The 13,846-nt window shown below is 41.8% G+C and overlaps 1 protein-coding gene across 1 annotated transcript; it reads left to right on the forward strand.

The window, feature by feature from the left end:
* The first annotated feature begins 3,368 nt into the window (after positions 1-3,368).
* On the forward strand, positions 3,369-11,785 carry SERINC1 (serine incorporator 1). Its single transcript, XM_081905462.1, has 10 exons — positions 3,369-3,569; positions 5,517-5,678; positions 6,227-6,387; positions 7,788-7,867; positions 8,637-8,774; positions 9,283-9,452; positions 9,920-10,010; positions 10,748-10,889; positions 10,979-11,209; positions 11,484-11,785. The coding sequence occupies exons 1-10, from the start codon at positions 3,531-3,533 to the stop codon at positions 11,620-11,622; spliced, it is 1,353 nt and encodes a 450-aa protein (XP_081761588.1). The 5' UTR covers positions 3,369-3,530; the 3' UTR covers positions 11,623-11,785.
* Positions 11,786-13,846: the final 2,061 nt, after the last annotated feature.

Consider the following 13,846-nt stretch of genomic DNA (forward strand, 5'->3'; position numbering starts at 1 on the left):
CGTACCTTGAGGACTATGAATGCGACCTCCCGGGCAGGACTGGAACTTAGAGGGGAGGGGTGTTATGTACTGAGTCGAATAGGATCCAAACTGCAGCAGTCTGATTGGTCCTAGAACAATAGGCTCCAAAAGGCGGCAGTCTGATTGGTCCTAGAACAATGCAGCAGTATGATTGGTTAGCAGGAACCACCCAATCATGCTCCAGATAGAAGTGAATCCACAACCTGATTGGCCTACAGTAGAATCCCGGAATTAGCCAATCATGTGCAGCCCATTGTGTAAATAATGTATATAAAGCAGATACTCTGAGGGGACATTCATTCATTCCTCCTCACCACTATGAGCTGAATAAAGAGCATGAAATCACTTTGCGACTCTGAGTATATTTCATTTCCCAAGATAGCATTCAATAGCAGTCCAGCCCTTTATCAAAATGAATTAATGTTCCCCGAGAAGCATTTTGAATAATACATTTGGGTAAAGGCAAAAGATTAGGGAGGTGAAATATACCTGTTTGTAGAAAATAAGCAGGCTTGACTTTTTGCTACATCCAAATCTCAGTGTTCCTTCCTTCCTCTATGGTAACGGGTTGCAATCAGGATTGAACCCTGCCCAATATAGTTAAGAAAGGCTTGCCACTGTGCACATTTTGCAAACATGTAGTAGTGGTGTGTGAGAGAAGCTGGAGCAGCAGCAGCAGCACTAGGATGGGGTATGGAAAAGGTTGCAGTAGTTCCCTAGTTGTTAGTAGTGGCAGTACCACCAGCAACAACCCAGGCCTCCCCTGACCTTGTCCAGGCCTTGTTATAGCAAGCAGCGAAACTCATTTACATTAGTGTTCCCCACATAGGGCAAGTAAGGAAGAGGAGAAAAGACAGTGTCAAGGAACCCAAGACACATCACTCAAGGGCTTTTATTTTAGGAATGATAATCAAAATTAGGATTGTGCTTTAAGTCTTGCAATAACTTCACAGTAGGATGGTGGGCTCTTTTGTGACACATTGCTGGGAGTCTCTGACACAGCTACTAAAGGAACACTTGACACACTGTTTTATTTGAGTCTTTTACATTTTGTACAACTGTGTGTTCTTCCAAGCAGTTCAGCACTCAGAGAACAACGGAATGTACTTTCTAGCACAGTGATCCGAAAGCTCTTACCCCATCTCAAGGCTATTTCTTTAAACAGGCTGCTCCCTGTATATTGTATGTATTTCAAGGTCAGAATTAAACGTACAGTGTTTGATCTTGTTTAAACTAAGAACTTCTGGCTTCACTTGCATTTTAAAAGGAACATTTGTTTACTGACAGCACAATCCTTTGCATGACTCATCACAAGTACGTCTAATTGACTTCAATAGGAAACGGTAGAGGATTGTAGCCTAAGAATCCATTTCTTCCTTTGGAAAGCCACAGGCAGTTGTTGTCATGGAAATGATTGCCCTGTTGAAAATATCGGCCATCATCTGTACTGATGCTGCTGTACGTGCAGCTTATATATAAATAAATGCCATCTAGGGAGATATTCAGTACACAAATACATTCTGGGTAATGGTGGTAATGCTAGTTAGATGACACTTTTCAAACTGACATCCCTGAGTGGGAAAAACACAATCTGCTTTAGCCTAGGGAGGGTGTACATTTTAGGAGCTGGTCATCATTAAAGGGCTCATCCATTTCTTGGCTTAGACTGACCTCTAGGAGTTAGGGCAGAAATACACGTTTTGAGGGGACAATGGTTTTCAGCCCTGCAGTTGCCTCATAATGGCATGAAGGGAACTGAAGAATCAGGGGCTTATCATTTCCATAGCTATTGATTCCCTCCTCCCCATCCACAGCTAGGGTGTCATCTTTCTCAGTTAGCCTCTAGAAATAAATCCAGTGGAGGAAGCAGGAGGGGAAGCGGGAAACGTTTTCAGGGAAAACTGAGAGGCATGAAAAACATTACAATTTCCTCCAAGAAATGTGTTCCCCGCTCCTGTATTCATGTCAGGTGACATGGACTTCCAAATGTTTTGCTTAATGCTACTAGAATGCATTTGTATACCTGAAGGAGGGCCTTCTGGCAGTTCCCTCATTGCGAGAAGTGAAGTTACAGAGAACCAGACAGAGGGCCTTCTCGGTAGTGGCGCCCGCCCTGTGGAACACCTTCCCATCAGTTGTCAAGGAAATAAGCAGCTATCCTATTTTTAAAAGACCCCTGAAGACAACCCTGTTTAGGGAAGTTTTAAATATTTAATGCTGTATTGTTTTTAACACTCGATTGGGAGCCGCCCAGAGTGGCTGGGGAAACTCAGCCAGATGGGTGGGGTATAAATAAATTATTATTATCATGTACTACACATGCAAGAGTTTTCAGATAAATGCCACAAGTGGTCATTCCTGAGGTAAAGGGGCAGGTTTTTGTCTATGTTTGTATATTCCTGGTTGCATTGTTGAAACAAAATGATGAACTGCACCTTTAGAAAACTGCATTGAACTGGACACTGCTTAAGATATGGTAGCCAAAACTGGCATGATGGTTCCTAAGGTCAAGGAGCAGATTCTGGTTTATCTTTAGATACCACCAAAATAGTGGACTCAAACTTTCAAAACTTTCAAAACTGCAATAATTTGGACAGCCCTCCAGCTATCATAACCACATGCTGCATGATTGTTTCTGAGATGGAGGAGCTGGATTCTGTCTATTGAGGTTAAAAGGTAAAGGGACCCCCGAGCCATTAGGTCCAGTCGTGGCTGACTCTGGGGTTGAGGCGCTCATCTCGCTTTATTGGCCGAGGGAGCCGGTGTACAGCATGACTAAGCCGCTTCTGGCGAACCAGAGCAGCGCAGAAACGCCGTTTACCTTCCCGCCAGAGCGGTACCTATTTATCTACTTCACTTTGACATGCTTTCGAACTGCTAGGTTGGCAGGAACAGGGACCGAGCAACAGGAGCTCACCCCGTCGCAGGGATTCGAACCGCCGACCTTCTGATCGGTAAGTCCTAGGCTCTAACCCACAGTGCCACCCACGTCCCTCTGTTGAGGTTAGGTTATTAAAATAAAATAAAAATAAAAAAATATTATTTATACCCCGCCCATCTGGCTGGGTCTCCCCAGCCACTCTGGGCGGCTTCTAACAAAAGATTAACAATACATTAAAGCTACATTTAGCGAATGGGGACAGGAAACATTGCTGCCTAGTCACACCTACGTTGAAACCCTGGATTTCCCCCGTACTGTTTTGCCGCAAAAACCAAACCAAACAGCATAACATAAAATACTTTTAAGGTAACCCAGAAGTCAGATGCCCGTGCGAGTCTACATTACTAAATCCTGTGCGCTGAGGTGGGAGGTGGCCAGTGGCGGTCCTTCCTCCTTCAGCCCGGAAGTGACGCGTTGCTGCCTGTCAAAGCTCGTGGTTAGTGAGCGAGGCAGGCTGGAGAGTAAACAAGCCCTCGCCGCTCGGTGCCGCTGGCTCCATCTTTAAAGGGCTGCCGCGCAACTCAGCCGCCGCGAGGAGAAGAAGAAGAGGAAGAAGAAGAAGAAGAAGATGGGGGCTGTCTTGGGCCTCTGCTCCATGGCGAGCTGGGTAATGTGGCCGGAACCGCGGTCTCCTCCTTCGGGGCCCCACTTCGCTGGGTTACGGAGTCGCGGGGGCGGCGGCTGTGGCAGCAGCAGCAGCAGCAGTTCCAGAGGCGCAGGCGCAGTGAGGGGGCTCTCTGACTGCGCCCCCCCATGCATCCCCGCGCGCTGTCCTTCCTCTGCGGCGAGGCGGCCCCTCCCTGGCCGTGATGCGTCCCCTTTGTTTAAATCATATATAATATGATTTCGTTTGCCAACGCCCTAGAACTGATGGAGGAGGCGCGTTAACGTCTCGACCCTGTTGTCTGCGTCTTGCAGGTGCTAGGGCAAAATGATAACGCACCCCAAATTAAAAACCCTTAGTAATGGAAAGCAGTAGGTTGGTGCAGGGCCGGATTTAGGTTTGATGAGGCCCTAAACTACTGAAGGTAATGGGCCCTTTATATGTGATATTTTAGGAGCAGGCTAGCAGGCGGGGCTCATTACTTACATCATAGGAGCCTACACAACACAAAACGCTGTTGTTGTATGTAGGTTTTATTTTATTATTGTTTTTTATCTTATATTTTGGAAATCTACATCCAGTGTTTTTTTCCTTTATTTTTTGGGGGGCCCCCAAGAGAGTGGGGTCCTAAGCTATAGATTGTTTAGTTTATACGTAAATCCGGCACTGGGTTGGTGATGTTGCCTCTTTAAACATCGGCCCTTTGAAATTTGACAGTTCCTTGCTTTTTTCCTGGAGGGCAGTTTGCTATCTAGGTAGTTGCTCCCCGCCCCCCCCCCCCAGACCAGCATCATCTTTTATCCAGCCCTCATGCTTTCCTCCTCTGTGGATAGCTTCCTAAGGCCATTTTTAGGAATGTCTCTATAAAGGGGTTCTGAAGTTGCAGTGTGAAAGGTGTTTGTGTGTGTGGTGGGGTTTCGCCATCTCTAATTTTACAGGGTCGTTTATTGTTCCAAGGCATCTGGCAAATGTTTGTACCATTTTATTCCGCTGTGTATGCTAAGTCACCATGCTAGCAGTATATGTGGGAATACAGAACTGAAAATTATGAGTGAATGTGTGGCTTCTACCTCCTTTTGACAAACCCTGCATTAAAGTAGGATCATCTGTAGGTGTGTAAGAGAGAATCAAATCAATCTAGAGAAAATGTGGCCTTTTTGAGGAAAAACAACACAATATCTTGAGCAGTAGTAGAAATTCATATTATTGTTTTGTTAGACTGAAATTTGTGGATTTTTTTTCCTGTTTCCTGGGATAAATTCCTCCTATGGAATAATAAAGGCAGAGTGGAAAGTTACAATGGTCAGACTGGGCAACTTGATAGAATATTGCTTAAACTTTTGCTGATTTAACTGTTGTGCATTCCTCCTAATCTGCTGGAAGTTAGAGTAAGAGCTTGTCCTATATTTTCCCCTACACCTCTGAGGATATTGAAATAAAGTGTGTAATTCAGTATATATCTTTGATGCAGGCATAAAGTAAAAACAAATCTCCACCAAACTGTAAGTCATACACTTTTTCTTGGCTATGGTGTACATCACTATTTGCCCTGGTAAGCGTAACTAATAACTTTTGTAAACAGTCTGATGACTGTCTTGGCTGTACATGGGGCAATCACAGAGCCATCTGAGAAGCAGCATTGCAACATCACCTTTACTTTTTTGCAGGACTTGTTCATGCTTCTGTTAGTGTTATGGCACTGAATCAAGAGCCAAAGGACATACTGCTCATATCTGCACACATTTTACTATCAAAACCATGGCCTTTGCAGTAATGGGTATACAGGAAAACCTAATACAGAATATGAGATTACAAATATTACATTAGTGGGGGGGGGGGGTGATCCTTAAATATTATGACACCAGAACCAGTAGTTAAACATTTTAACCACGTAATTAACTGAGCATAACTTTTTATTTTGTCCTCATACTCCTCCCTTTCTTTCATCAGATACCATGTTTGTGTGGCAGTGCCCCATGTCTGCTGTGCCGATGCTGCCCCAGTGGAAATAACTCCACTATAACAAGGGTGATATATGCTCTGTTCTTGCTCCTTGGAGTGGGTGTTGCATGTGTGATGTTAATTCCAGGAATGGAAGAACAGCTGAAGAAGGTCAGTTTACTCGTGAGACAACTATGGTAGAATTATTGTGGCACTGCTACTGTAGTTTGGTTTTGACTTGTATTTTCTTATCTTTTCAGAAGCACTGCTTGCTCTAGAGAGCACCTTTGTATCCGCACCTCCTTTTATTCCAGAATGTTATTTAGTGTTTTGTTTACATAGGCTAAGGCCTAACTATGGAGCAGTTCTCTCATTATGACTGCCTTTCATTGAAGTGTTTTAACATTTAGCATAATGGTTGTCTGTAAAACCTTGCCTTCTTCCCGTATTAGTTAGCTATTATTTCAGACCAGGAGTATACATACATGTATGTATGTGGCTTTTGAAAACACCGGGGGACTATATTTTACGTATTTAAATATATATATTATGTATTTAAATCTTTAATTTAGCATTGGCTTGTGAGAACCTTAGATCTGTACAAATTTCAAGTAATGAAGAGATGTTAAAATAATCCTGTCATAGTCGGCTCCTAACAAAACAAAAAGTTTGGGTTCTTCATTGACATATGTTAATATATTTTATGTTGTTCATTACAGATTCCTGGATTTTGTGATGGCCAAGTGAATTGTGATGTTCTAGTAGGCTATAAAGCAGTATATCGGGTGTGCTTTGGTATGGCCATGTTCTTTCTCCTGTTCTCTTTAATGATGATCAAAGTGAAGAGCAGCAGTGATCCAAGGGCAGCAATACACAATGGGTAAGAAGAAATGGTGGCCCAACTATGCCCCTATCTGGACAGGGACAGCCTAAATATTGTTGTCTATGCTCTGGTAACCTCAAGGTTAGATTACTGCAATGCATTATACACAGGACTGCCTCTGAAGGCGGTTTGGAAACTTCAGCTGGTGCAGAATTCATTGGCCAGGTTGCTCATGCAAGATGGTTTGAGAATATTACAGTGATCCTGGTCCGACTGCACTGGCTACTGATTACCATATTTTTCTGTGTTTAAGACGATATTTTTTCCTATGAAATAATATGCAACAATAGCGGGTCGTCTCGTACACAGATAGCAGAGGGGGGATGGGTGATTGTTGGCATCAGCCAGCATGACATTTGCAGAGGCGATAGGGCGTGTGATAGGTTGCTGTGGCAAGTCCCGCTAACGATTATCTGCGGCTTTGGCAATTGTGCGTGCTATTTTCGGCATCATCGAGGCGTGTGTGCAATCTTCTGTTGTGCTGAGCGTGCAGGTGGGCTTTTGGTGGTGTGCATGCAGATGATTGTTTGCCACAGTGATGCATGCGATTTTGATTGGCGGGCAGGCTGTAGAGCGATTGGCGATGCTGACCCCACCCCCAAAGCTCAGCAACTGTGGGCAATCTCCCCCCCCCAAGCACAACAACTTTGATCAATTCCCCCCCTTTTGATGAGGTCCAAAAAAAGGGTCATCTTATACATGGGAGCGTGTTATACACGGAAAAATACGGTAGTTTCCGGGTTTTGACTTATAAAGCCTTAACCGGCTCAGGGCCGCAATACCTCAAGGACAGTCTCTTTTCATATGAACCTATCATCTTCTAAGGCCCTCCTTTGTGTGCCTTCTTGAGAAGTCTGGAGGGTGGCAACACGAGAACAGGTCTTCTCTGCAGTGGCTCCCCATCTGTGGAATGCTCACCCCAGGGAAGTTCGCCTGGTGCCTTCATTATACACCTTTAGGCTCCAGGCAAAAAGGTTCCTTTTTAACCAGGCCTTTGGTTGCTTTTATTGGCATCCTATGCCCTTTTGAAATGTGGGGTTTTTTTTGGGGGGGGGGGAGGTTAGTGGGTTGTTGTTTTTATTTTGATTATGTATTTTGTATTTTGGTTTTATATTTTGATTTTATTCTGTGAACCGCCCTGAGATCTCTGGGTATAGGGTGGTATATAAATTCATTCAGATAGATAGATAGATAGATAGATAGATAGATAGGGATATAGATAAATTGTAGTCTTGTGTTTCCTGCACAAGGTATATAAATAACAAAACCTGAAGCCTGTTCAGTGGAGGGCAGTGAAGAGATCATATAAAATATTATATACAGTATATTATGTAAAGTATAAATTTTAAAAATACTGCTGATACCCTAACTTTGATGGTTCTTTGGTGATATTTCAGATTCTGGTTCTTTAAATTCATCACAGCTGTTGCAATTACAGTTGGAGCATTTTTTATTCCAGAAGGACCCTTTACAACAGGTATGATTGCATTGAAAGTCATGTATATTTTGCACAGAAACTGTTTCCAATAGCTTTCAATGTGATACTGAGTTCTTATTTAACAGATCTTAATGTTCTGATTTGTCACACTGGAGAAGATGCGTAGGTCTTTGGCATGACCCAGGGTTGGGAAACCTTTCTGGCCCTACCTCAGTCCCAACTACCTGTCAGTGTCCCTTGAGCAGCGATTCTCAAGTGCTCAACAGCCAGCTGATTGTCGGGCATTTGGAAACCATAGCACAAGGGGTATTGCCAGTTTAGGACTGGCAAAGCTACATTCCTCAGCAATCAGCTGTCCAATTGAGTTCCCCATGCTGAGCTCAGTTACACAGCTAATCCAGTGCTGTCTGTACCTGCCTCATACCTGATATCCTATATTATGTCAGGTGGCCATGGTTTAGGGAAAACAGTTTTGTGGGCCAAATTGAGCTAAATCTGGCCTGCAGGCTGGAGGTTCCTTACTTCAGCATAATCCCTTAATTATCATTCCCAAAGAATCTAGTTTTATGTATGTGTAGTTACATACTCATATTTATCTCTTAAATCCTTGTGATTTCCTCACTGTTGGTTTTAGATCATAAACTACCTGGGGACATAGCCTTGTTTATTTTTTAATTGTCAAACTCTTTAAGAGTTTATTTTACGAGTAAATTTTACCCTGATGACTCTGAATCACTCAATACATGCTAACAATTCAAACAGAAAAAATATTTATGGAAATTAATATATTAATTATTTTTCTTCCTAGTGTGGTTTTATGTAGGCATGGCTGGTGCTTTCTGCTTCATTCTTATCCAGCTGGTTTTACTTATTGATTTTGCCCACTCTTGGAATGAATCTTGGGTCGAAAAGATGGAAGAAGGAAACTCAAGATGCTGGTATGCAGGTATGTAGTGGTTTGTTGGTCAGCATCACAGGGTTTGTTTATTAAAATTGGGACATGCAGTGCTCAAATTTCAGTTGTAGGAGTCATGAGCTCAGAGCTCTTTGATGTTGCTCTTCACTTGCTAGTTGCTGACCATGGAAGGGTGTGCTTTTGTGCATGTGCGGAACTGAGAGTCTGAATCTCTCCCATCCCCAACATACCATGGTTAAGAGGGAATTGGTGTTCCCAGAAGCATAATAATGGTATTGATCACATGGGGTCAGAAGAGGAGAAAGTTGTGCCTGAATTGATGCAGCTATAGTAACAACTATAATTACTGAGGGTTGATTCAGTTTTTCCAGATCTTCTAGAGGCAATAGCAGTTTAGTCTGCCTCCTGAAGTTAATCCACCAGATCACTTTTCTTATCCAACAGTGTACCGTAGGATTTATTTTTCATCACTGCTCTAGTGAGCCTCCTTCAAAAGTACTAATAAAACCTGAATCCAGTTTTGTTTGCTTCTTCACAGCTTTGCTGTCTGCCACAGCATTAAACTATCTTCTGTCTCTGGTGGCAATTGTCCTATTTTATGTCTATTATACTCTGCCCGATGGCTGTTCTGAAAATAAGGCATTCATCAGTGTCAATATGCTGCTGTGCATTGGAGCATCTGTAATGTCAATTCTGCCTAAAATCCAGGTATGAGGTTACATTAAGTGGATATTTGTTTTCATAAGAATCTGGCTAATACATCAGCCGTTTGTCAAATTTCTACATACAGGTAATTCACATCTTATCCAAGCATTTGGTTCAGAGCTGTATGGTCTCTGCATACATGCAAAAGCATATAAAGCCAGGAAACCCTGGAACTGCTCTCAGCACCCCACAAGGTGAAGGACTGCTTACCCAGCTTTGGGAAGGAGGCACAAGGGCTCTGGGACATTGCCAGAGCCCTCACACCACCTTCCCGAAGTCTGGCAAGCCTGTAATTACAGCTTGGCGGGGGGATAAGTAAATGGAGAGTTGGTTTCCTCTGCTCTCCATTCATTCATTCATTCATTCATTCATTTCCTACTCTCCCACCCTGTGCTAAGTTGTGATCACATAAGAAAAATCAGCGCAATATGCAAGTTACCTGTATTGTTTTGCTTTCTGTCTGCGTATAGGAATCACAACCGAGATCTGGGTTGTTACAATCATCTGTGATCACCGTTTATACAATGTATCTAACCTGGGCTGCAATGACCAATGAGCCTGGTAAGGAGATTTCATGTTGTTGTTGTTATTGTTATGATCCAGAAGTGACTCTGGTAGAACTCCTTTGTTTATTGCTGTCACACCTACTTTGGATGATTTTAAAACTTTTGAATGTTTTGGAGCTTTGAAGGTACAAAAAACTGTTAAACAAAAAGTATTTCAGAGTGCAAGGTAGAATGCTATAAATTGTTGATTGTTAGAGAATCTGTGGTTATCTAAATGATTTTTAAAGTGAATGAAGCTTACTCCCAAGCCAGCATGATTAGGATTGCAGTTTTGGTATACAAAAGACTTCTTGTAGGGCGGGCAGTTCATTCATTTTCAGCTTTGTATTCTTGTTATTAAAAAACTGCACCTAGATACTCGGTTGCAGTGCCCATAACCTAGGTTTAAGGTGCCATTTATCTCCTTGCTTTCATATATAACACTATTCTGAACACTTGCTCTCTCACCACACAGTAGCAAGACTGGCCAGTGTCCTTCTATTGCATGGGGATGTTGCTAGTACAGTGCTCAAAGAAAGCACTGTTAATCCCATATCCTTTGTATGGAAAGGCCATAGCTGTATTTCATTGCAGTTGGAAAGCTACATAACAAACAGCTCAAAAACAGTTTCAAGCAATGTAAAAGGCTAGCACCTCTTGTATATTATTATGTTGGACATTGCTTCTGTGAGAAATAGATTGTTTTGTGTAGAATAATCCGACTTTCAATTTTGTTTGTCTTTACTGATCTAGACAGACAATGCAATCCAAGCTTGCTGAACATCATTGGCTATAATTCCACAAGCACTCCAACTAAGGGTCAGTTTGTCCATTGGTGGGATGCCCAAGGAATTGTAGGCCTCATCCTGTTCTTAATGTGTGTTCTGTACTCAAGGTGAGCAGAACTTTTGGAAAACCTTTTACAATTTTCAGGTTTTTTTTAAAAAAGGACATCTAGTGACACTATCCACTTTTTAACTGCAGCATTCGGACATCCAATAATAGTCAGGTAAATAAACTGACATTAACCAGTGATGAGTCAACACTGATAGAAGATGGACTTCCCAGGAGTGAAGGCTCTCTTGATGAAGGAGATGATTTGCACCGTGCTGTTGATAATGAGAGAGATGGAGTTACTTACAGTTATTCATTCTTTCACTTCATGCTTTTTCTTGCTTCGCTTTACATCATGATGACCCTAACCAACTGGTACAGGTATGTGGCTCTTGCAGGAAATTATGGAAGGGTGACACTTCCATAGACTACATTTTTCTGACATTATCAGTGCTGATCACCTGTTGGGGTTGAAGTGGGCAGAGAGGCAGATGTTGGATTCATAATCTCCTATCCCACTTATCATAGATTATCGGTGGCAGTGAATTTGATTCTTACATAATTTTTTCAATTTTAATAAAATAAGTGATTATCAAAAGTAGTTATTCAGTTCCACAAATGAGTCGGCTAACACTTTATCTCTCCTCTTTCTCAGCCCTGACCCTGTCTCTGCATCGATGACCAGTAAGTGGCCATCTGTCTGGGTGAAGATCTCTTCCAGCTGGATTGGCATAGTCCTCTACGTGTGGACTCTGGTGGCTCCACTTGTTCTAACAAACCGTGAATTTGACTAAGCCAAGTGTCTCATCTGAAAGCTCTTGCTTTATTTTGTTGCTAATTTGAAGCTAACAGTATTCAACATCGAGATGTAATTTGTAAATAATACGTGTATGTATCGTCTGAATAGTTTATCATGTCTTCTGCATGGTTATACTTTTAAATCATGTTCACTTGCTATTTCAGTGACTGTTTTCTAGTTGAGCTTGATGATGATAATAATAATACATATTAATGATTAATACTGAGCCCTCTTCCAATGTTGGGGGAAAGTAAACACATATGGTGGGTAGAGTAGGGATGAAGATTCCACCACCACCCTGCTATTTTCATCACTTTTAGGATTTGTAAATGGTGACTGTGTGAAGCAGGGAGACTTTTGCATCCATGGAGACTCCCTGCTTCTGTGGGTGACAACCTTGGTTTTCCATTTGGGAGCCTCCACAGATACAAACATCTCTCCGCTTTACATTATCACCAGGATAATGGAAAGTGATGAAAAAGGCAATGTTGGGCAGAGCTAGTGTGATCTTTCCCACTGTTCCCTTCTGTATATTTCCTTTCCCCTAACTAGCACCTGGAGAGGGATTTAGGGTCAAACTAGATGTGAGAACAACAGTTCCATGTGTTTCAAACCCCACAAATATTTGGCTCAGCCCTACTGCTTACTGAAGAATTCCTATATCGTGTACAGTCAAAGGTGCATTAAAACAGTATTTTTCAGTGCATGTAGATAGGCCGAGGTTGAAAGTCAGATATTTGCAGATATAATCAGATGGGGAACCATGAAGAGTGTTAGAAGCTAGGGCTCTCTATGACAATCTTACTGGCCTTTATTGCAGCTTAATAATTGTTACACAGCAGTTTTCTAGTTAGTAAAATATCAACTTTGGTCTAGCAAGGAAGTATAATCTTTCGCAACTGTGAGATTTTCCCAGAAAAGATGAGAAAAATATGGCTATGACAGATAGGAGAGACAGTAATGGTTGTAAGCCGTTGGAGGATACTGTATTACCTCAGCTGAAGCATGGATGGACGGTTGTCTAGGAGAGTCTGATGCTGAATGAGAATCGCATATCAGGTGTGTGTTAAGTCTAGGTTACCTTTAGATCATAGCTGATCTGTAGGAGGTATGATCTTTTGTTTGTTGAACAAACATCAGATGAGCAGGAATGTCAACTCTAATGAGCCTTAGCTGATGATAGAGCAGAGCAAGGAGTGGGGTTAGTAGGAAGGGAAAGAATGTACCTGTGATTCAGTTGCCATTTTAATCAATTTGTGGAGGATTCCCCCCTTCCACACTTTAAACGACAAAGGTCCCCAGCTGTAACTAGGGCTGGTGTGAGCATTTAAGAAAACAGCAGTTACAATTCTGTAGGACTGGTTTTTGTACTTGCAGGTTTGAGTAAGTACAAGGCCTCTTTTAAAGAATGTGAACAGGAGTAAATGTTTAAGGTTGTACTTGAAATTATTCAAAATGTGCATGGGGTATCAAAAATAGTTGCCATTTTGACCAGATTTGTTTTTTAAAGTGAAGTGCAGTGGAGTAATAATGCATGCTCTAGGCTTTTCATTTTTGTAACCATTTGATACCAAGATAAGTTTTTTTTAAAAAAACCTAATCAATACTAGGAAGGTATTTAGGACTAGCGCTCATTAAATTGAAATTAAGGAGTGAAATGGATTGCTGTCCCCCACTGCTGGTAGCTGTAGTATAGTATATTTCACGCTGATGAGGTAGACTTCAGATACCGCTGTTATTTTTATAGCTTTTAAAAAAGTTACTTTAAAAAAAAATATCCTGGCTCCATCTGTTTCTTGAGTGGGTATAATTGAGCTTAGTTTGTAAATCAAATTGTTCTGTATCTTTCTAAAAATACTTTCCTGGATAAATTGATGTATACCAATACTCATTTTTAGTTAAAGCACACTTGCATTTTAATAGCTGATCTCTTCACAGATCGTCATTGATTCTTGTGTCAAAGGTATTATCTTTTGTGTGTCCATTGCCGGCAGTGGATTTGTACCTGGAAAATCCTAAGTCTACATAACACAGAAACTATTAGGTGTTTTGCATCGTTTGTTTGTTGGAAATCTTCAAATACTGTGCTTTGCTGCTTGAATGGGAAGGCACAGTTCTGGTTTGCTTTTCCAAAAACAGCAGCACTGTTGTGCATTACTGAGTATCAGTGGTGAATTTCTATAAAAAATACTTATATATATTTAATGGCTGACTTAGGC

The sequence above is a fragment of the Podarcis melisellensis genome (assembly GCF_964234715.1).
Source record: "Podarcis melisellensis genome assembly, chromosome: 3".
NCBI lineage: Eukaryota > Metazoa > Chordata > Lepidosauria > Squamata > Lacertidae > Podarcis > Podarcis melisellensis.